Source organism: Mercenaria mercenaria, chromosome 6, assembly GCF_021730395.1.
Source record: "Mercenaria mercenaria strain notata chromosome 6, MADL_Memer_1, whole genome shotgun sequence".
Classification (NCBI taxonomy): Eukaryota; Metazoa; Mollusca; class Bivalvia; order Venerida; family Veneridae; genus Mercenaria; species Mercenaria mercenaria.
The window spans coordinates 61996315-62021636 of NC_069366.1; the positions used below are offsets into that span (position 1 = coordinate 61996315).

The 25322-nt window shown below is 37.3% G+C and overlaps 2 protein-coding genes across 6 annotated transcripts in view; one reads left to right on the forward strand and one right to left on the reverse strand.

Moving 5' to 3' along the window:
- The window catches only part of LOC123533418 (uncharacterized), a 283937-nt gene that overhangs the window by 124601 nt on the left and 134014 nt on the right, over positions 1–25322 (forward strand). The window lies entirely within an intron of this gene.
- Positions 1–25322, reverse strand: part of LOC123550443 (zinc finger CCCH domain-containing protein 18-like) — a 76006-nt gene that overhangs the window by 39542 nt on the left and 11142 nt on the right. For all 5 annotated transcript variants that reach the window (XM_053546077.1, XM_053546075.1, XM_053546074.1 and 2 more), the window contains exons 2-8: positions 23920–24097; positions 22189–23377; positions 9101–9523; positions 7578–8039; positions 6566–6737; positions 5620–5705; positions 4920–5006 (exon numbers count right to left, since the gene is read on the reverse strand). In XM_053546077.1, coding sequence (XP_053402052.1) covers positions 4920–5006; positions 5620–5705; positions 6566–6737; positions 7578–8039; positions 9101–9523; positions 22189–23377; positions 23920–24065 — 2565 coding nt within the window. In that variant the 5' untranslated portion in view covers positions 24066–24097. The remainder of the gene's footprint in view (positions 1–4919; positions 5007–5619; positions 5706–6565; positions 6738–7577; positions 8040–9100; positions 9524–22188; positions 23378–23919; positions 24098–25322) is intronic.

A 25322-nucleotide genomic window follows, 5' to 3' on the forward strand; every position in this document is an offset into this window, starting at 1 on the left:
ACAAGGTTTTTCTTTGATTTGACCTAGTGACCTACTTTTTGACCCCAGATGACCCATATTCAAACTCGACCTAGATTTCATCAAGGTCATCATTCTGACCAAATTTCATGAAGATCAACTGAAAAATACAGCTTCTATCGCATACACAGGGTTTTTCTATGATTTGACCTAGTGACCTAGTTTTTGACCCCAGATAACCCATATTCAAACTTGACCTAGATTTCATCAAGACAATCATTCTGACCAAATTTCATGAAGGTCAACTGAAAAATACAGCCTCTATCACATACACAAGGGTTTTCTTTGATTTGACCTAGTGACCTACTTTTTGACACCAGATTAGCTATATTCTAACTTGACCTAGATTTCATCAAGGCAACCATTCTGACCATATTTCAAAGATCAATAAAAAAATACAGCCTCTATCACATACATGAGGTTTTTATTTGATTTGACCTAGTGACCTAGTTATTGATCCCAGATTACCCATTTTTGAATTTTCATCCTAGATTTTATCAAGGTTATCATTTTGACAAAATTTCATGCAGATCAGTTGAAAAATACAGCCTCTATCGCATACACAAGGTTTTTCTTTGATTTGACCTAGTGACCTAGTTTTTGATTAGATGACCCATTTTCGAACTTGGACTAGATTTTATCAAGGTAATCATTCTGACCAAAATTCATGAAGATCAATAGAAAAATACAGCCTCTATCACATACACAAGGTTTTTCTTTGATTTGACCTAGTGACCTACTTTTTAAAACCAGATAACCCATTTTCGAACTTAGACTGTATTTTATCAAGGTCATCATTCTGCCCAAAGTGGGGGTCCCAGTTAGGTGTCTGCGCAAAATGTTTTTTGATTTTATTTATACTTTGTGGTAACATACCTACATGTATTAAGTTTCATTAACAAGTATTGTTGTTACTAGTTTTGATTTACTTTTATAGATATTCACTTTTAAAGTGGGTGGGGAATCGGGACATGTGACCAGCCAGGAAAAACAATTTTGTTATTTTTTTAAAAAGGGTTCTAACTTTTACCTGAAACTTTCATGATAAAATAACTATGCAATGGACATTCACACAACATGTTGTATTTTAAATTGTACTGAATACTTTTTTCTTTACAGAGCCACAAAGTGGTCTAATCAAATTTACTGATTTTCAATGGACGAACTTTACCAAAAAGTTTAAAACATTTTTCATTAAGTTGTGATATTAAGGTGTTATTTTCAGCAGATATTGTAAACTAAATAAACATTAAAATGACAGTATATCAGTGTACTCTGTTTTAATATTGGAAGAGTGGTACACTCTAAAACTGGGAAAAAGTGGGTGGGGTAAATAAATATTCGAAGCAACACTACAAAAATACAGCATTGATTGATAAATTTTAACAAAAAAATCCCATTTTATACATGTGTGTCATGGAAAAAGCATGGACCTTGAACATGACATGTAGGCATAGGAAAAAGAGATCAATATAATTGCACCTTTACTAATCCTACCAGGTGTTCTGTATTACAAAAGTGCTTCTATTGTGACATTTTGATACAAGCAAAACTGTATTATCTGCACTATAAAATACTTACTGGTATTTCATTTTATCATCGGTTTGTTAAAAGTTAATTTTTACCATAAGTAAGTTGACAAAATCATAGGAACCAGTGGTTCAGGGGTAAATCAAACATATATTAATAAATCCTAAACGTTTTGTTGTGCAAAAATGTATAATATTTTGTCTTAACCGTTTTCGTTTTCTACTCTATTGTGTAATTGCAAGGGAAGTAAAATAATAAATAGCTCTGCTTTTTAAAAAACAGCCCAAGGCAAGAGTTGACATTCTTTGCGGATCACAACTTTGAATTAAATATTAAAATTTCTGTTATTGATATTAGCAAAACTATCATACATTGCATATTTGTGAAATCATTTTTGTTAATTTCAAGGACTTGGAAATCAATTTCTAGACTTTATTTAATGTATTTCTATCAATGAAAATGTTAGGTTCTATCTCTATGACATGTAGACAAACCAAATTAACCCTGAAAGCTAAAAGTATTTAACAAAATGTTTTTGCCTGAGGCAGTAATTTTGAGAAAAAACTATTGTTCAAATTAACATTAAATTTTCTGCATTGATTTTTCCATGGCACACATGGGATAAATCTTATTAAGTGAAAAAAAATGTTAAAATTTATCAACCAAGTCTGTATTTAATAAAACTAGAATGTGTCTGTAGGAAAGGGTGTGTCCCCCTCCCCACCCCGCTACCCTCGGCATGGTACATTTTTCAAAATAAGGGGAAATAATCAAATGTTTGCAGTCTTAAGGGTATAGCCTCAAAAAAACTATGAAAAGGATTCATTATTCTATACCCTATACTTTATGAGCATCACAAACAAAAATCCACTATTTTAGCTATTTCAAGGGCCATAACTCTGTAATAAATGCTAAAATTCTCAAGAAGTGCCATGTGGGGCAAAGGTTTACATTATGATAAAGATTCAAGCAAGATTTTACATTTTAAAAACTTCTGAGTAAGGCACCGAGAATACTTCTGAGTAAGGCACATAATTAGGTAAAAATTTGCATTTTTCAGTTACTATTTCAGGGGCCATAACTCTGGAAAAAGGGGGCAAACCCAGATAAAAATAGTATATGGCAAGTTCATATCATGATAAACACTCATCAGTTTATATCAAATACTTTTTGAGCTAGGCATGTCACAAGGTGAAAAAGGTGCATTTTGACTATTTCAGGGACCATAACTCTAGAAATAGGGGCGCGGACCCAGATATAAAAATAGGAGATGCGCAAGTTCATATCCTGATTAAGACTAATGCAAGGTTTCTGAATCTATATCAAATTTCTTTTTGAGCTAGGCATGTCACTAGGGGAAAATGTGCAATTTTTACTATTTCAGGGGCCATAACTCTAGAAATGTGGGGGGGCCAGATGAAAAATAGAAAATGTGCAAATTTATATCATTTTAAAGACTCAGGCAAGATTTCATCAATTTATACAAATACTTTTGAAGCCAGGCGTTTTCACAAGGTGAAAATTGTGCGTTTTTACTATTCCAGGGGCGTAACTCTAAACTTAGGGGGCGTAGCCAGATGAAAAATAGAAGGTGTGCAAGTTTAAATCATGATAAAAGACTCTTGCAGGTTTTTATCAATTTATATCAAATACTTTTTGATCTAAGCTTGTCACGAACTTCGGAGGACGCACAGACGGATTGACGGACGGACAAATGCAAATTTTATATGCCCCCACCACTCTTGGTGGCACAATTAAGATAGTAATAGACAATCTGAGGCCATTTCGTAACAACTGCACAATTTTTGTAGTGTTGCTTCGAATTTTTTAAATTTTCCCCACCCACTTTTTCCCAGTTTGAGGTGTACCACTCAAACCCAAAACTAATCAGAATATACTGATATACTGTCATTTTAATGTTTATTTTGTTTGCAATATCTGCTGAAAATAACACCTTAATATCTCAACTAATGAAAGATGTTTTAGCTTTTTGGTAAAGTTCGTCCATTGAAAATCAGTAAATTTGATTAGACCACTTTGTGGCTCTGTGATTAAAAAAGCATTCAGTACAATTTAAAATGCAACATTTTTGCGTGAATTTCCATTGCATAGTTATTTTATCATGAAAGTTTCAGGTAAAAAGTTAGAACCATTTTAAAAGAATAACAGAAATTGTGTTCCTGGCTGGTCACATGTCAGATTACCCCCCCCCACTTTAAATGTGAATATCTATAGAATAAGTAAAACTGGTAACAATAACACTTGTTAATGAAAAAATTTAAAACATGTAGGTATATTACCACAAAATATTTAAAAAAATCAAAAAACATTTTGCGCAGACACCTAACTGGGACCCCCCCCTTTCATGAAGATCAGTTGAACAAGGAGCTGCGTTCAATAAACCCCTGATGCCCCCGGTGGCATCCTTGTCAATACAAAGCAACCCAAGTCCAAAACGAGGTCAGGTGATGTTTGAAGATGAGGAATGGTCACAGGCTACATCTGTATTAGTATCAATTCATTCATGTAAGCGGTATTGATGCTAGACGAAATGGTCCCATTTGGTTAACCAAGAGATGGCCCATATAAAGCAACTTAAGTCCAAAACGAGGTCAAGGTCAAACTAAGACAGGTGATGTTTGAAGATGAGGAATGGTCACAGGTTACATCTGTATTAGTATCAATTCATTCTAGTAAGGGGTATTGATGCTAGACGAAATGGTCCCATTTGGTTAACCAAAGGATGGCCCATATAAAGCAACCCAAGTCCAAAATGAGGTCAAGGTCAAGGTCAAAATGAGGTCAGGTGATGTCTGAAGATGAGGAATGGTCACAGGTTACATCTGTATTAGTATCAATTCATTCTTGTAAGCGGTATTGATGCTAGACGAAACGGTCCCATTTGGTTAACCAAGAGATGGCCCACATAAAGCAACGTAAGTCCAAAATGAGGTCAAGGTCAAGGTCAAACTGAGGTCAGGTGATGTCTGAAGATGAGGAATGGTCACAGGTTACATTTGCATTAGTATCAAGTCATTCTAGTAAGGGGTATTGATGCTACTCGAAACGGTCCCATTTGGTTAACCTTGTACGGACGGACGAACGAACGAACGGACGGACAGGACAATCACTATATGCCTCCCGCATCAGTAGATGCCAGGGGCATAAAAATACAGTCTCTATCGCATACACAAGCTAAATGTTGACAGACGACAGACGCCGGACATCGAGCGATCACAATAAGTCACCTGAGCATTGCTCAGGTGAGCTAAAAAGAAGTAATTTCTAAATTTCAGAAAAGAATGCACTCTGCAAGCATATTTGTTAGAAAACAACAATATTTTGTTGGGAAATAATTTTTGTGCACTTACCTCCTTGGCCTGTCTCAGTCCTCTCTCCCATGCTGTCTCCTCTTTAGGCTCTGGAGGTGGGGGAGGGGGCTCTGGTGTGGGCGTTCGCTGTTAAAAAAGTAATTGCTGTGTATTAGAAAATTCACGACAACTGTGAAGTAATTTCAAGTACCAATAGATTTCTGTCCAAAATGTTTGAGGTAACAGCTGTGCACCCCCACGTCCTGAGGAGAACCACCTTATTTCTATGCAAACACACGCACACATATATATATATTTTGCACTTTTTTGCTTTGAAATACTAGACTTTCTAACATAACAATACTGCAAGTTAGGAACATTATAATACTTTTATGTAAAATATGTTCTCTACTGAGTCACTTAATTAGACCTGTCTCAAAGTTTAAACCTTTACAGTGGATTCTTACATGCAGGTCTGTCTTAACCCTTATCATGCTGGACAGGATTGATCCTGCCTTTGCGACCAGTGTAGATCATGATAAGCCTGCACATCCGTGCAGTCTGATCAAGATCTGCACTGTTCGCTATTCAGTCAGTATCTTTTCTGTAAGCACACCTTATAACAGTTAATGGTACTGTCCAAACTGAAAGATGGGTAAGTTCATTATAGAAATCTTGCAGGGTAAGGGTTAAACTGATCAATGACAGTTACATTCTCAGACTGCTCTAAAAAAATATGAAGCAAGTTAATTTTTTTTACCTCTGGTGCTTCTTCTTCCCATTTCTCCTCAAATGGTGGTGGTGGCTTATTGCTGAATCCTGGTCTCTCTATCAACTGGTAATAACCTAATCACAGAAAAACAGATGTTTCAGAATCTTATACAATTTTAAGACAAACAAAGTGGTTTAAATGCGGTATAATGATAACGTTTTATGCATTATGATATCTTTTTCAATACAAAGAAATAACAGTCATTCAAAAATGGATATGGTATCAGCTCTTCAAACTGTAAACTGCGTGTTTGAATGATAATGCTGCACAACCTTCTAAGACATCACTACTGGTTTTTACAGAAAAGCAGACTTGCATGACTCAAATAAGCTCGGATCTTTCCTCACAATCTAGATTATACTAACTTAACTAAGGAATTAAAGTAGATGTGTATTAATATCATGGCTGCAAAATGTTTCATATACCAGTACATAACTGTTACACTTCCATATCCACATGACTTAATTAGCTTAAAACGCTACCATCAACTCAGGATTAACAGAACATATAAAGGTAAACCTACATGTAGCTTTCACACATTGTTTCTAGTTTATGATGGAAATACCAACTGATGCTGAGTCTACACTTTTTTCTTGTCTTTTCTCTTTCATTTAACAGATGTGAACCAGTTTTTGTAATTTCCGGCCATGCTCAATATACTTTTTCCTCATGAGTAATATGCATGTTTCCAACTGGATTCCCAACTTACCTTTAACATTAACTCCATGTATGATGACCCTGCATATAAAATCTGCACAGTTTCTGACCTTGTTTACTACCTTAGGAATTCTTGTCTGGTTCCCAGCTTACCTTTGTATCACTGACTCCAGAATGAAGGAATCAACATGCTGATACCCCATGTACAATGACACCACATAAAGAATATACATGTTGGCTTGATAAATACAGAGTTCTAACCAGGTTTCCAACTTACCTTTATCATTGACTCCAGGATGAAGGAAACGACAGTTGATTCCCCATGTACAATGTCCCCGCATGAAGAATCTACATGTAGGCTTGATGTATGGTTTCTGGCCAGGTTCCTTTATTTCACCTTCCTCACATTCCTCCTCCTCTATCTCACCATCACTTGATGAACTATCACTCTGAAATATTACAACTTCATTCACTTGTTTGCCTGATTTGTTTTGTTGGTTTTTAAGTCACATCAAAACACTTTAAGCTGATATGGTGACTTTCCAGCTTTTGGTATTGAAAACAGGCAACAGGTGCTCCTTAATGCAATATTCTAGGCACAGGTTGGTACTTGGGTAGAACCACCAACCTTCCATAAGTCAACTGGATGGCTTCCTCACATGTAATACTTCTATGCCCATGTAAGGTTGTTTCCAACCCACAGTGGTGATAGGAAAGTGAACTGAAGTAAGCAACCTTAACCATGCGGCCACAGAGGCCCTGTTTGTTTCATATGGATGCCATTCTTTTAACAGCAGTCAGCTAACCTAACAAACATTCCTTGTCTAATTTGGTCTACATGTATCATGATAAATGACAACTTCCCAGCATGAAAAAGAGGTGGAGGACAACTGACTTCAGTCAAATCATCACCATTTTGGTGACAATTAGTTGCATCTGGGGCTCTATCAGGTGACCCCTAGAATGACCTGGTGATATTTGTTCTTTTATACAGTGGTAAAACTGGATTCAGTACATAACAATTTTTGAATTCAAACTGACATGGTACTAGTTATAACAAATAAATACAGTTTGTCCATCTACAGTAATGAAACAATATTTATGGTGGAAAATTGTAAGACAGTGAAGCAAAGAAATTATTTTACACAGTAAAGATCTTTTGCAACAACAAATTCTTCAACATACCATAACTAAGTTTAACTAACCAGTAAGCTGCACACTATCAGCAAAGGAGATTAAGAAAAGATTTAGCAACAAGTCACAGATAATATTACAAACTGAATACTTACTGTTATTTCACCTTCAGACTCACTACCCTGCTTATCTTTGCTTTCATCATGCACAGTGTCATCATAATCCAGCTCAACATCATCACCGTAACTTGCCTGAGCTTTCAAACGTTCATTTATATCCCTTGTGTCTTTTATATATGATTTAGTTTTAGATTTTGCACTTTCCCTCCTTTCCTTTTTGTCTTTGGATTTTCTTCTTTTAACAACTGTCTCTGCTTTGTCTCCAGAACTGTTTTCAATCTTTATTGTCATATTTTCTAACATTTCTTTCACTATAGCACCATCTTCCTTTCCAGTATCGTCAATTGTAACAATCTCCCCATTCTGTTTTACTTCTACAGTTCTAGCTGCATCTGCTGTTTCAGCTTCTAATTTCTTAACATCTTCTTCCTCCTCTTGCTCCTCATCAGAACTAACATTTTCCACTCCTGATCCATCTTCTCCTTCACTCTCTCCTTCCTTTGTTACAAAAATATAAAGACATGTTTATCTAATATGGGTCCAACACCACTTTTCGGCAGTATGAACATTTTAGTAACTTAACATTAGTCAGTTTATTCCGACCAGCATTCCTGGATTCCGAACCAGTACTACTGCGACCCCTGTAAATACTATACTAAATAGGTGACTTACTAACTTCATTACAGGAATAAATAGAACAAATTTCTCTAAAGACATTCCTCTCCTGTCAAATAATCACACACAAAATTTCCCATGACATAGGATTACAGTCATTAACAGCCTTATGTACTCACACATACAGATCAAAACAGAGGAAAATACTTTTTGTCAAAAAGAAAACAAAGTCAATACTGCATCTGCTAGTGCTAAACAGAATGATGTTATGAAACATAAACAATATGTGTGCCTATAGGACACTAGTGCCCCAACTTGCTGTCACTGTATGACACCCAAAACAAAGTCTCTGGTGCACAACTTCACATGCTGAATGATATTCCAATAAGGTTTCATGACTCTAGACCAAATACTTTTTGAGATACATTTATGTGACATAAGCTTTTAGGCATTTTATTCATATTTTGGGCTACGTCAAGGGTCATAACTCTGGTCGTGCAGAGTGAAATCCCAAACAAAACCCCAGCAGCACAACTTCACATGCTGAATCACAATCATACATTGTTTCATGACTCTAGGTCAAATGCATTTTGTGTGAAACAAATTTTTAGGCCCTTTAGGACAGTTTTGATTGTCAAGGGCCATAACTCTGGTCCTACCAAGTGAAATCCAAAACAAAAACCCAAATGTTGAATAACAATCCTATGATGTTCGATGACCCTTGGTCAAGAACTTTTTGAGATATGCATAACACAAATCGAACAGACTGACAGACGTACTGACAATGGCAAATCCAAATGCAAAAATCATTTTTTCTTCAAATGTAGTTTAGAGGGTTACATAAATACATGTAAAAACTTTATATTACCATTTGAAATTAAAAGCAAAGAAAACTAAAATTAGATACATGTTTCAGAAATATCTAGTAAATGAATAGCTACTACCTCCTCTGATACTTCCTCCATTCCAGATTCCACTTTTTTATCTTCGTCATTTGCCTCAACCTCCTCCTCCTCCTCAGAGACCTCCTCCATACCAGATTCCACCTTGTCATCTCCCCCATCAGCATCACCCTCCTCCTCAGAGACCTCCTCCATACCAGATTCCACCTTGTCATCTTCCCCATCAGCATCACCCTCCTCCTCAGAAACCTCCTCCATTCCAGATTCCAATTTTTTTTCTTTCTCATCATTGTCAGCCTCCACCTCCTCCTCCTCCGAAGAGACTTCCTCCATACCAGAAAGTGAGCCTTGCTTTCCTTCTTGTACTTCCTCATCTCTATGAACATCCTCATCCTCCTCATCAGAAACTTCTTCCAGGGAATTATCTAATTTCTTATCATCTACTTGTGACTGCTGTGCTTCTTCCTAACATATTAATCAAAAAATTAATTAGTTCATCATTCTAAAAATCTTTAAAAGTGTACATTTATTATAGAAATTATTTATCTTTCACAGGATCTTTAGTCATTTTATTTCTATGGCTAAAAGTGTTTTTAAAAAAATCACGACAATATTCAACTGCCAAAGCTTTTTGAAATGACTAAACAATTTCTAGAACTTAACCCTTTTGTATATTTTCATATCTGTACTCAGAAAATTCTGTAACAAAGATGTAATAAGTTATTATTACCTTTTTTTAAAAAAAGCTTAAAAGCCAAAACTGGCAAAAATTTAAATGGAACTAGAATGTGTCTGTAGGACACTGGGTGTGCCCCCCACTGGTACATTTGTCATAAATGAGGGCCAATAATTCAAATGTTTTCAGTCTTAATGGGGTATAGCCTCAACAATCATTTTATGAAAAGGATTCATTATTCTAGGCCCATTACTTTTTGAGCTATGAGCATCACAAACAAAAAATCCACTATTTTGGTTATTTCACGGGCCATAACTCTGTAATAAGAGCTAAGATTCTCAAAAGGAATGCCAAGTGTGCAAGTTCACATCACGATAAAGACTCCAGCAAGGTTTCCTGAATTTACATCTGATACTTTTTCAGCTAGGCACATAATTAGGTGAAAAAGTGCATTTTTTTACTATTTCAGGGGCCATAACTTTAAAAATAGGGGGTGGAGCCTGCCAAAAAATTAGAGGTGTGCAAGTTTATATCATGATAAAGAATTATGCAAGTTTTCAACCATTTATATTAAATACTTTTTGAGCTTGGTGCATTACAAGGTGAGAATGTGTATTTTTGACTATTTCAGGGGCCATAACTCTAAAAATAGGGGGCGGACCCAAATGAAAAATAGGAGGTGCGCAAGTTCATATCATGATTAAGACTCATGCAAGTTTTTCATGAATCTATATCAAGTACTTTTTGAGCTAGGCATGTCACAAGGTGAAAATGTGCATTTTTGACTATTTCAGGGGCCATAACTCTGAAAATAGGGGGCCGACCCAAATGAAAAATAGGAGGTGCGCAAGTTCATATCATGATTAAGACTCATGCAAGGTTTCGTGAATCTATATCAAACACTTTTTGAGCTAGGCGTGTCACAAGGTGAACATGCGCATTTTTTACTATTTCAGGGGCCATAACTCTGAAAAAAGGGGACAAAGCCAGATGAACAAGGCAGTCTGAAAGACAGCTAAATCCCCCGCCACTGCTATGGATAGTGAAAGGGTAAACCTTTGATTTTAGCTGTGACCTTGACCTTGAACTGACATGGCTGACTCATGAATTCTGCACAACGTCTTGATGAGGTGATCATTTGACCAAAGTTTCATGAAAATCCTTCAAGGGGTTTAGTAGATACAGAGGTGAAACCTTTGACCTTCAGTTGTGACCTTGACCTTGAGTTGACATGGCTGACTCATGAGTTCTTGATGAGGTGATCATTTGACCCAAGTTTGATGAAAATCCTTCAAGGGGTTAAGGAGATACAGAGTGAACACCAAATGGAAGGCTCAAACCTTTGACCCTAACTTGTGACCTTGACCTTGAGCTGGCATGGTTGACTCATAATTTCTGCATATCGTTCTGATGAGGTAATCATTTGACCCAAGTTTTATAAAATTCCTTCAAGGGGTTTAGGAGATATAGAGCGGACACGAAATGGAAGGCTCAAACCTTTGACCTTCAGTTGTGACCTTGACCTTGAGCCGACATAGCTGACTCATAAGTTCTGCACATCACCTTGATGAGGTGATCGTTTGACCCAAGTTTGATGAAAATCCTTCAAGGGGTTTAGGAGATATAGAGCGGACATAAAATGGAAGGCTCAAACCTTTGACCCTAAGTTGTTACCTTGACCTTGAGCCGGCATGACTGACTCATGGGTTCTGCATATCGTCTTGATCAGGTGATCATTTGACCAAAGTTTTATAAAATTCCTTCAAGGGGTTTAAGAGATATAGAGCGGACATAAAATGGAAGGCTCAAACCTTTGACCTTGAGTTGTGACCTTGACCTTGAGCCGGCATGGTTGACTCGTGGGTTCTGCACATCGTCTTGATGAGGTGATCATTTGACCCAAGTTTTATAAAATTCCTTCAAGGGGTTTAGGAGATATAGAGCGGACACAAAATGGCAGACTCAAACCTCTGACCTTGAGTTGTGACCTTGACCTTGAACCGACAAGACTGACTAATTGGTTCTGCACACCGTCTTGATGAGGTGATCATTTGACCCAAGTTTCATGAAAATCCTTCAAGGGGTTTAGGAGATATGGACCGGACACGATTTTGTTATGTACAGAAGGAGGGACGGATGGAAAGATGGACAGAAGGACGGACGGACGGATGCAGACCATTCCTATAATCCCTCCGCCACGGTGGGGGATTAAAAATAGGAAGTGCGCAAGTTCATATCATAATCAAGACTCATGCAAGGTTTCATGTATCTATATCAAATACTTTTTGAGCTAGGCATGTCACAAGGTGAAAATGTGCATTTTTGACTATTTCAGGGGCCATAACTCAAAAAAATAGGGAGCGGAGCCAGATGAAAAATAGGAGGTGCGCAAGTTCATATCATGATTAAGACTCATGCAAGGTTTCATCAATTCATATCGAATACTTTTTGAGCTAGGCATGTCACAAGGTGAAAATGTGCATTTTTTACTATTTCAGGGGCCATTAACTCTGAAAATAGGAGGCGGAGCCAGACGAAAAATAGGAGGTGCACAAGTTCATATCATGATAAACACTCATGCAAGGTTTCATCAATTTGTATCAAATACTTTTCGAGCTAGGCGCGTCACGAACTTCGGACGGATGGACGGATGTTCTAACGAAACGGTATTTATGTGACACCACTATTGTTCTCTCTATTGTTCTAACAGTCACATAAAAAGAAAAAGGTCACATAAGCAGAACGGAATGAATGACATCAAAGAGAAAGTACCGTTATGCAGTCACTTAACCATCATTTCGCGGGCACGGAAGGACGGATGGACGAACAGACGGACGGATGCACGGACAAGACCAAATCTATATGCCCCCACCACTCATGGGGGGGGGGGGGGGGGGGGGCACAATAAAACAAGAGCTGTCACTATTAGTGACAAATGCCCCCAAGTGTGCCCAAGAATGCTACAGTTGTCTGCGCAAAATATGCCAGAATAGTTTAGGTGCGAATTTTAAGCCATAAGTATGAAAATGCTCCATGTGCTATAAAGATATGGACTGGACACGACAAAATGCAGACAACAAATTGTGACATTGACCTGACAGACCAAGGTCACAGGCACTACACACCTTTGAGGCTTAGATAAACATTTAAAAAAAGTCATTTCAAAATCGTTCCATGGTTAAAAGAGATATGAAGCAGAAAGGAAATAAAATAAAGATTTAAATAATGACCTTGACCCGAGAGACCCGGATCATGCACATAGCATATTCTCAGGCTAAAATAGTTATTTGCACAAAATAACTTCTAAATCCATATATAAACAATAAAAACAAAAATAATGACTGCATGCAGAAAACCGATATGTCAAATTGACCTTGACCCAAGAAATCCGGGTCATTGACACGACACACTATTGGCATTAGATGAACAATTGTGCAAACTTATTTCAAAATCCCTCCCTGTGTCAACAAGAGCACCGCAATGCGGTGCAATATACGCCCGAAGGTATGACCTTTGACCCCTAAATGTGACCTTGACCTTGAAGCGAGTCATCCGAAACATGCTCTCTACATGTAGCCTCGATGTGGTGAACATTTGTGCCAAGTTTCTTTAAAATCCTTCAAGCAGTTCAAGAGTTACAGAGGGGACACGAAACAAAGTCATATGACCTTTGACACATAAGTGTGATCTTGACCTTGAAGCGAGCCATCCAAAATATGCGCTCTACCTGGGGTCTAGCTAGGTCCACTTTTTTGGGAAAAGTCACTTCTCTCTCAAGCTGATTCAGGGAGAAGTGGGGAGACTTTAGGGAGAAATGGGAAGAATTCTTCGATTTTTTATTTCTACCTCAACGCTGTTGAGTGATTCGAAAGGTGGCTATAATTTTCTTGTTTCTAGATAAAAGAAACAACAACATTGATGTGGCCATTCATTTTCTTAGTTACATCATTTCCCATACAGTGGTTATTGTTTCATTACAAAGTTCTGAAAAAACAAGAGCTGTCACTGACAAATGCCCCCGCAGCGCCTTGACCTTTGACCTGGTGACCTTGACCTTTGACCTGGTGACCCCAAAGTCAATAGGGGTCGTGTACTCAATAAGTACTATTAGCATGTGAAGTTTGAATGTCCTGGGTGCAGTGGTTCGCGAGTAAAGTGCCTTCATGCAAAAAGTTAACGTTGTGACGAACGAACAAACTAACGAACGAACTAACGAACGGACGGACAGTTGAAAACTAATATGCCTCCCTTTGGGGGCATTAAAATTGTTTTCAACAATTCAAGCCGATGCTGTAAATCTAACCCGCCGATTTTTGGTTATATCTTGTATGAATGCAGGATGAAAGTGTTTATTATTAACGCCAAGTCACCACTTCGGTGAATCCAGTATCTTACTCGAACAAGAGGGCATTAATGGCCCTTTATCGCTCACCTGTTATCATTGCACTTAAGGACATGAAGGTCAAAAAATCATAATCAAGATCAATCAAAAGAATTATGAGAAAATATAGTTGAAATTTTCTTAAAGTTACTTCAAATAAAATTATTTTCAAATCAGGCCAGTAGTTTTTAAAGGGAAAAAATTAAAAATAAATCTAAGTCCTCAGAAAAAATATCTACCGGTAAGTCCAAAGGACAGGAACAACAAAAGGAAGAAATTTAACCAACAAGAGGGCCATGATGGCCCTGTATCCCTCACCTGAGTACCATTGCTCAAAATGATATGATCAAGTTTTGACATAGAGCACATAGGCATACACATTAAATATCATCAGGATAAACATTTTTTGTAACAGTCCCTTTTTACCTAGGCAGGGCCAATTTCCATACCAAGTTTGAGGGTCCTAGGCTCAAATGCTGCATTTTTGTACTAACATGACTATTCCTTACCCTGGAAGACTTAAATAGCATTTAAAACCAATTTCATTAGATGCTGCTGATATATATTCTTTACATAAAATGAAGGGAGGTAATTTGTCATAAATTAGGTCAAAAGTTATCTATCCTGATTGTCCGAGTCCATCTGATGTCACAAATGACATTTCAAATCAGTATCTTCATTGGTTACTGAGATACACCCATTTTAATTTGAAACAAAGGGAGGTTATTTGAAATAAAATCAGTCCATAGCTACGTACCCTGATTGCCTCAGTCCAACTAAAGACAATAATGAAATTTCAAATGAGTTTTATAAATATTTACAGAGATAAATCCAAATTTATTAAAATCAGGGGAGGTAATCATGAATTGGTATATGCATGTAGAAGATACAGAGTATAAGCCTATACAACAATATATTAGTAAAGTATTCATATATATAAATGTTCAATCAAGAGTTATCTCATATGAAAGAAGACATAAATAACGTTTCAAATCAATCTCATTAGAAGCTGCTAAGGTATATTAAGATAAAAAATAAAGGGAGGTACTTGTCAAAAATTCAGTCAATATGTATCTTCACTGATTGTCCAAGTCCATTTGTTGACATAAATGAAATTTCAGCTCAGTATCTTCATTAGTTACAGAGATATACCCATTTTAATTTGAAATAATGGGAGGTAATTTGACAAAAATCAGTCCATAGTTATCTACCCCGATTGTCTGTCCATCTAATGACAATAATGAAATTTCAAATAAGTCCTATAAGTACTTACTGATATAAATCCATTTTGATTACAATCAGGGGAGGTAATCAGATATAAAATAACTCTGGAACCTACGATTGGATCTGATTTGTCATGGAATCCAAGATTTATTGTTGTTGAAGATATTTTGGAAGTTTGTATCAAATCAAACCATAAATGAAGTCTCTATATGGCTGCAAAAGCCACTAGAACTGTCACAGTACGGTCTTAAAAATGGGCACAAGAAGGTGCAATTTAAATTGAACTTGACCTGTATTTTATGATGTTACACATGTGTACCAAAATTTATGTAAATCTGTCAAGCCTTTTGTGAGTTATTGTCCAGCAACCATGAGTGTGACAAATTTTAAGTTGTAAAGGGGCCATAACTACATATAAAATTGGTGGTTTGTAGCCAAAGTCAAACTTTACCTGTATTTTATGATGTTACACCTATGTACCAAAAACATTTAAATCTGTCAAGAACTGTCACTGGAGTGTTTAATGACTCCAATGGTGAATGAATATTGCACAATAGCTCGAGTCTGTGTTAAACAAGAGGGCCAAGATGGCCCTAGGTCGCTCACCTAAACACACCATAACAGTGTAAACATGTTTGACATAGTGATTTCATGGAAACAAATATTCTGACCAATTTTCATTAAGATTGGACCAAAAATGTAGTCTCTTGAAGTGTAAAGAAGTATTTTCTTCAGTTTAACATAATGACCTAGTTTTTAAGCCAATGTAACCTACATTCAAACTTGGCCTAGATTTGATCAAGGCAATCATTCTGACTAAATTTCATGAACCTCAATTGAAAAATACAGCCTCTACTGCATACAAAACCTTTTTCTTTGATTTGTCCTAGCGACCTAGTTTTTGATCCCAGATGACCCGTATTCAAAATTGACCTTAATTTCATCAAGGCTATCATTCTGACCAAATTTCATGAAGATCAATTGAAAAATACAGTCTCTATCGCATACACAAGTTTTTTTTTTATTTGACCTAGTGACCTAGTTTTTTACCATAGATGACCCATATTCTAACTTGACCTAGATTTCATTAAGGCAATCATTCTGACTAAATTTTATTTATATCCAGTGTAAAATGCAGCCCCTATTGCGTACACAAGGTTTTTCTTTAATTTGACCGGGTGACCTAGTTTTTGACCCTAGATGACCCATATTCAAGTTGGACCTAGATTTCATCCAGACAAACATTCTGATCAAATTTCATGAAGATCCCTTGTAAAATGCAGCCCCTATTGCATACACAAGGTTCTTCTTTGATTTGACCTTGTGTCCTAGTTTTTGACCCTTTTGCCATATTTGACCCTAGGGGAATAATTTGAACAATCTTAGTGGAGGACCACTAGATGATGTCATATACAAAATATCAAAGCCCTAGGCCCTGTGGTTTTGGACAAGAGGTTTTTCAAAGTTTTTTCCTATATAAGCCTATATAAACCATGTGACCCCCGGGGTGGGGCCATATTTGACCCCAGGGAAATAATCTGAACAGTCTTGATAGAGGACCACTAGATTTTGCTACATACCAAATATCAAAGCCTTAGGCCCTATGGTTTTGGATAAGAAGATCAGAAACCGTTTTAACTGTTCCTGGCCAATGTGACCTTGAACTTTGACCTAATGACCTCAAAATTAATAGGGGTTATCTGCTGGTCATGGCCAACCTAACTGTCAATTTTCCTGACACTAGGCCCAAGCGTTCTAGAGTTATTGCCTGGAAACCATTTTACTGTTCCTGGTCACTGTGACCTTGACCTTTGACATACTGATCTCAAAATCAATAGGGGTCATCTGCTGGTCATGACCAACCTCCCTATCAACTTTCATGACACTAGGCCTAAGCGTTCTTGAGTTATCATCCGGAAACCGTTTTACTGTTCAGGGTCACTGTGACCTTGACCTTTAACATACTGATCTCAAAATCAATAGGGGTCATCTGCTGGTCATTACCAAGCTCCCTATCAACTTTCATGATCCTAGGCCCAAGTGTTCTTGAGTTATCATCCGGAAACCGTTTTACTATTCAGGGTCACTGTGACCTTGACCTTTGACATACAGACCTCAAAATCAATTGGGGTCATCTGCTGGTGAAGACCAACCTCCCTATCAACTTTCATGATCCTAGGCCCAAGCGTTCTTGAGTTATCATCCGGAAACGGATTGGTCTACATTCCGACCGACCGACCGACCGACATCTACAAACAATATATCCCTCCTTCTTCGAAGGGGGGCATAATAAAGCTGCTATTGTGCAGACAAGGTCAAAATAGCTAATTCTGGCCCTTTCAGGGGCCATAACTCTAGAACCCATAATGGGATCTGGCCAGTTCAAGAAAGGAACCAAGATCTTATGGTGATACCAGTTGTGTGCAAGTTTGGTTAAAATAAAATCATAAATGAAACCTCTATCGTGGAGACAAGAAATTGTTGACGGACTCACGGACTGACAACAGACGAAGGGTGATCACAAAAGCTCACCTTGTCACTATGTGACAGGTGAGCTAAAAAGAAAAAGAAAATTCTTACAAGGTACAGATATGTCAAAATACACCTAAAAATTGGAGGTACCATCCATGTTGTACCACAGAAAAGTGGTCTCGGTTTTTCCCTACGGCCAATAATAAACAAGAGCTGTCAGTGGACAGCGTGCTCGACTATTCTCAGTGCTTGATAGTATAATATAAGCAATGAGTAAAACTTTAACATTACAATAAGCATATTCTTAGTCGAAAAGGAGCCATAATTCAGTCAAAAGGCTTGATAGAGTTGCCTCCTCCTTTTTACAGACTGGGGTCATGATGGTAAACAAGTATGCAAAATATGAAAGCAATATCTCAATGGACTCTGAAAATATTTGGGGTGGTATGCAAACTTTAACATTTATTCTAAGTCGAAAAGGGGCCATAATTCAGTCAAAATGCTTGATAGAGTTGCCTCCTCCTTTTTACAGACTGGGGTCACGATGGTAAACAAGCACGCAAAATATGAAAGCAATATCTCAATGGACTTTGAAAATATTTGGGGTGGTACGCAAACTTTAACATTTGTGTGACGCTCACACTCACGCGGACGCCTGGCTGAGTAGGATAGCTCCACTATTCTTCGAATAGTCGAGCTAAAAAGTTACTAAATAAGCTATTTATAGTAACATAAAAGTGAAGTAATTTAAAACAAGAGGGCCAAGATGCCCCTAGGTCGCTCACCTAAGAAACACACCATAACAGTGTAAACATGTTTGACCTAGATGTTTCATGGAAACAAATATTCTAGACAATTTTCATAAGGATTGGACCAAAAATGTGGTCTCTTGAGTTTAAACAAGTATTTTCTTTGATATGACCTAGTGACCTAGTTTTTGATCCCAGATGACCCATATTCAAAATTGACCTAGATTTCATCAAGGCTATCATTATGACCAAATTTCATGAAGATCAATTGAAAAATACAACCTCTATCACATACACAAGGTTTTTCTTTGATTTGACCTAGTGACCTATTTTTTAATCCCAAATGACCCATATTCGAACTCGACCTAGATTTCATCAAGGCAATCATTCTGACCAAATTTTATGAAGATCGATTGAAAAATACAGCTTCTATCGCATACACAATGTTTTTCTTTGATTTGACCTAGTGACCTACTTTTTGACCCAAGATGACCCATATTCGAACTCAACCTAGATTTTATCAAGGTTATCATTCTGACCAAATTTCATGAAGATCAATTGAAAAATACAGCCTCCATCGCATACACAAGGTTTTTTTTTTATTTGTCCTAGTGACCTAGTTTTTGACCCCAGATGACCCATTTTCGAAACTGGCCTAGACTTCATTAATGTAAACATTCTGACAAAATTTTATGAAGATCAGTTGAAAAATACAGCCTCTATCGCATACACAAGGTTTTTCTTTGATTTGACCTAGTGACCTAGTTTTTGACCCTAGATGACCCATTTTAAAACTCGGCCTAGATTTTATCAAGGTTATCATTCTGACCAAATTTCATGAAGATCAGTTGAAAAATACAGCCTCTATCGCATACACAAGGTTTTTCTTTGATTTGACCTAGTGACCTAGTTCTTGAACCCAGATGACCCATTTTCGAACTTGGCCTAGATTTCATCAAGGCAATCATTCTGACAAAATTTCATGAAGATCAGTTGAAAAATACAGCCTCTATCGCATACACAAGCTAAATGTTAACAGACAGACAGACGACTGACAGACAGATGCCGGACATCGAGCAATAAAAGAATTATTGTAAGTGAACAAAAGAAGGATCTGCCAAATAAAAACAAGAGCACTGCAATGCAGCGCAAATGCAGAGCAATATACACACAAAACAAAGTCATATGACCTTTGACCCCTAAGTGTGACCTTGACCTTGAAGTGTGTCATCCGAAACATGCGCTCTGCACGTCGTTCCAATGTCTGAGGTGAACATTTGTGTCAGGTTTCTTTGAAATCCTTCAAGGGGTTCAAGAGTTACAGAGCGGAAAGGAAATTGCTAACCAACAGACAGACAGACAGACAGACAGACAGACAGACAGTCACAGAGGCAATAACATAATACATCCCTTTGGACGTATAAAATGGAATCGAGATCTTATGGTGATACAAGTTGTGTGCAAGTTTGGTTAAAATCAAATCATAACTGAAGCTGCTATTGTGCAGACAAGGTCAAAATAGCTAATTCTGGCGCTTTCAGGGGCCATAACTCTGGAACCCATTAAGGGATTTGGCCAGTTCAAGAAAGGAAACAAGATCTTATGGTGACACAAGTTTTGTGCAAGTCTGAATAAATTCAAATTATAAATGAAGCTGCTATTGTGCAGACAAGGTCAAAATAGCTAATTCTGGCCCTATCAGGGGCCATAACTCTGGAACCCATAATGGAATCTGGCCAGTTCAGGAAAGGAACCAAGATCTTGTGGTGATACAAGTCGTGTGCAAGTTTGGTTAAAATCAAATCATAAATGAAGCTGCTATTATGCAGACAAGGTCAAAATAGCTAATTCTGGCCCTTTCAGGGGCCCTAACTCTGGAACCCATAAAGGAATCTGGCCAGTTCGAGAAAGGAACCAAGATCTTATGGTGATACAAGTTGTGTGCAAGTTTGGTAAAAATCACATCATAAATAAAGCTGCTATTGTGCAGACAAGGTCAAAATAGCTAATTATGGCCCTTTCAGCGGCCATAACTCTGGAACCTATAATGGGATCTGGCCAGTTCAAGAAAGGAACCAAGATCTTATGGTGATACAAGTTGTGTGTAAGTTTGGTTAAAATAAAATCATAAATGAAACCACTATCGTGCAGACAAGAAATTGTTGACGCACGCACAATACCAAATTCTGGCCCTTCAAGGGGCAATAACTCTAGAACCCATGCTGGGATCTGGCCAGTTTTCGAAAGGAACAGAGATATCATGCCAATACAAGTTTTGTACAAGTTTGATCAAAATTGCTTGCAAAATGTGGTCTCTATCGTGTTCACAAGAAATTGTGGACGGACGGTCAGACGACGGACGAAGGGCGATCACAAAAGCTCACCCTGTCACTACATGACAGGTGAGCTAATAAAACTGAAAGTAAACTGTGTAAACTAGAAATACATATTCAAATCAATTCATCGATGAAAGTCAATTTAACGTAGTTAATACTTTACATGTCGTTCTTTTGGCCGTTCTTTTACGATAGATACCAAATTATTGTGTACAACTCCAATTAATCGCATGGTTAATCAACAATTTCTTTATAAAACATTGTTTTTTGCACTCGCACATGTTGACATTTAAACGCAGTGTCAAAGACGTAACCACGGCTCTAATTGGCCAAACACAATCGTTTCTGGTGTATCGGAAAATCTGATTCGCTTTCACACTTATCGCGAAAATCTCGCAAGTACCTGAAGTAGGCGGAGCTTAAATTATGCTATCGGCGTGTGTTTACAGTGTATTCAACACTCATTTTGACAAGGTGCAAATTGTCAACAGTCAGGGTAGCGGTAATCAGCGAGTGCGGATAAAAGAAAATCGGGCGACTTGAATTTCGCTTCGAGGTTAGATTTGAGCAAAGTCTGAAGTTCCAAAGCGACTATTTCGCTCAAGTCGCCCACTAGCAAGAGCCCTGTCTACATGTCGTCTCGATGTGGTGAACATTTGTGTCAAGTTTCTTCAAAATCCTTCAAAGGGTTCAAGAGTTACAGAGCGGACACAAAATTGCTAACGGACAGATGGACACTGGCGTACATTATACGTCCCTTCCCGTATAAAAAGATATGGACCGGCCACGAAAAAAAATCACAAAACAGGTATGTCAAATTGTGACCTTGACCCAAGAGATCTGGGTCAATGACACAACACCCTTGGGATTAGATGAACATTTGTGCAAACTTATTTAAAAATACCTCCATGTGCCAAAAAGATATGGACCGGACACGAAAAAAAATCACACATCATTTTGTGACCTTGACCTGAGAGATCCAGGTCATAAGAGCGACACACCTCAATATGGTTAACATTTGTGTCAAATTATTTTCAAATCCCCCTATGAATGTTGAAGTTACAGGCCGCACAAGAATTTACACAGATGCACGCACACACACATGGACTGGCAGTGCGATTTTGATATGCCCACCTTTGGGGGCATAAAATTTTTTGTCTGAATCAAACTGGAAAGATTTTTAAGTTTTAGGAATTACCGCCATTTGAGCTCTTAAAACAATGCTTAATAACAATTATATTATCTGGTGTTATGTTGCAGGTGGAAATGCTTGTATATATTTGACAGCATACCTGCATACTTGTATCTGGTGCACTGTCACCTGTTCCATTTTCTTCAGCAACTTTTTCTTCAAAATCATCCTGCTTGACTGTGTTTTCTATTACAGTATTAGAAGAACTAGAAACAGTATCAGTGTCAGTAACTTGGCCATTTAATGTTTCACCATCTTCAATTTGTCTGCCAGTGCCAATACCTTGTGTTTCCGGCTTAGTAAGATCAAAATCAGATATGTCATCATCATCACTATCACTTGAACCTTTTAAAGATGTAGTTGAAAAATTGTCTACTGAACTAGAAGCTGACATATTTCCCTTTCCAAATGGATCTATATTTAAATGTTCTGGTTTCTTTGTCTGGACTAATCCACTACTTGGATATTTAAAACTATCAATGTCCCCTTCAGCCTCAAAGTTTGTTTCTTTAGTTTTGTCTAAAGAGAGAACACTATTTTCCTCCAAATTGTCAAAGACATTGTCTTCTTTTTGTGGCAACTCTTTATCAAGTGAAGTAGAGCTTACCTCCCGAGATCTGGGTGAATGAGACCTTTCTTCTACATTTTCATTTCCCTCCTGACCTAACTGTCTGTCACTATCAGATAAATTATGAATTTCTTGATCTGTCACATTATCGGTCTCAGTGAAATCAGTTTTATTTTCATCAATAGTCTTGTGTTCAAAATTTGACTCATCAGGAACATTACCTTCCTGCTGGCTTACATTTTCAGAACTTTGAGAAGTTCTTGACTCGTCAACAGGCTTTGATTTATAATTTTGTGAATCCTCTACTTCTTCCTGATCAACTGATTCTGCTTCTTTTTCATTAGCTTTTTCATTTTCAAATTCACCTAATTCACCTTTTTCTATAGTTTCTTGCTCATCATCTATTATTTTACTAGAATTTTTTTCTTCACCATCCCTGATTACATGCTCTTTTTCTTGTGTTTCCTGATCAGACCAAAAACTAGAATCAACCACAGCTGGCAATTCAGGTGATTTCTGCACAGGTTGATATGATTCAGTTACATCTGTTCTATCAACCTCAGATTCACCAGCTTCATTGTTTTCTATTTCATTACTTTCATCTTCCTGCTCATTGTCACTAGCTCCCTCACTTTCCATTCCAGCATCAGGAGATTCAGGTTTATCATCAGCTGTATCCATCAGTTCTCCTTGAACTGTTTGATCTGCACTTTCTGGAGACCTGAATAAATATAACTTCTATTTACAGTTTTTGAAGAATCCAATGAAGCATTAAAAACAGTAAATGCATACTATGGTTTTCTATTACATATATCAAAATACTAAAATTAAATGAATTTGAAAGCTACATATGATTTTAACACTTGCATTTTGGTTCAGATAAACTGTTGAAATATCCCAATATCTATCAAATGCAAATGTAAAACTAGAAATTAAACTAAAGTCAATTGAAACACTCCACTTTTAACAAATTTTTAAATACTGTCATACTAAAGACGTTTATTAAACTGGAAGTGATGGCTTTGCGTCATCTAACTTGATAATCGAGGAAAACCTCGGTCCAGCATAAGGAAACGCTAGAAAAAATTTCAAATGTCATAAAGTCAGATTCAAATCTGGGGTTTTCTTTATTGATTCTATCTCGATGTCATTGGTCTCTCTGGTCCTTAAATACAGTATAAATCTCTAACCGAAAATACGAAACACAAAAAATGTCATAAAATGTCGACGATCTTTAATACTCACCCCCAAATTCTACATTACCTGTAATTTTCATCGAAGTTGGACTGGTCCGGTGATTGTTGCATTGGACTGCCAGCCTCAGTATCTTCTTGTTCATTCATCTCAGTTGCTTCCTCAAGTTGATCTGGTCCCTCTCCAGACACAGTCTCGTCTGGACCAGAATCCATGATGAACACTTACGAGCTATTTGTCTTTACTCCTGAAAATGAAAGAGTATTTTAATTGTACCGTAACATAAAACTGTTAATTTTATATAGTTTTCTGAAACAAGCTATTTCATCTTTTTCTCTCGATAAAGGGAACATACATAGACAATGTCATAGTCATACTCATTTTCATAATCCTCCTGGTACGTTCTTGACCAGAGAAAATTTCACAGAAATGTGACCCCTATTAGCAGAGCAGATATAAACCATTTCTGCCTCTTGAAAGAATCAGTAGACCCATCTGATATAACTGAGATGAATTTCGAGTCCTCAAGTGTTTTCCTCATTTTTACCCTTTCAGATTCAGCTACTGAGTAGGCATATTCCACTGCCTTTTTATCAGTTCTATACCGACATCCAGTCATTTGGCTTCGTCTAAGTCGCATATTAAAATGTAGTCTGTGTATGGCTTGCCCTTTTTACACAATCCATGCACTGATCTGAATAAATTTTTAAGCCTATATAAAGCTGTCTGGTTTAACAATCAGACTGCTTTAGCAGCCGGGGATTGGTCGGGATTTAAAAAGGCATTATGTTCTTTCACACCGAGAAAGTTCTTTTCCGTTTTCTTGTGATTGATAAGTTGATCATGTTTGAAGATTCGCTACTGGAAGCCGCCATATTGGTTTACAAAATGCATTTTCAATTGGTTGATTGGCGAGTCAGCGCCCAACCAAAAATCATGTAATAAATTCATAATCAAAAAATTGCTGAAAAAAATCAATCTAATATCTTTGTAAACCCAGTTTTTCAAACTGGACTGGGGGACCAGCTCAACAGAGGATGATTTGGACCAAGGGAATTTTAACTGGACACGGGGCAACACTATATCGAGCTAAATAGAGCCCCTACAGAAAGCCACAGATCAGTGATATGTGGTACACATTGTCCTGAAATGGTAGTCCAAATAATAGGATGGTTCGGGACAGAAAATGATAACTTTTGACTGTCACTGTCCTGTCACCTCCAAACATATTCTGGATATTTCTGTTAGGAAATCCCAAATGAAATCTGTTGGGAAGGTTTTCATGATATATGCACCATGTATTTGTTACGATTACATGTCTGATAATGAATTTATGTTGACATTGCCCCTCTGACATTTCTGAATGTTATTTTGTGTTTTGTTTGTGCAATTTAGTGTCATCAACAGTCTTAATTGTATTGAAACCAGAGTCAGGTAGATATCCACTAAATGCACCTATTCACAAATTTAAA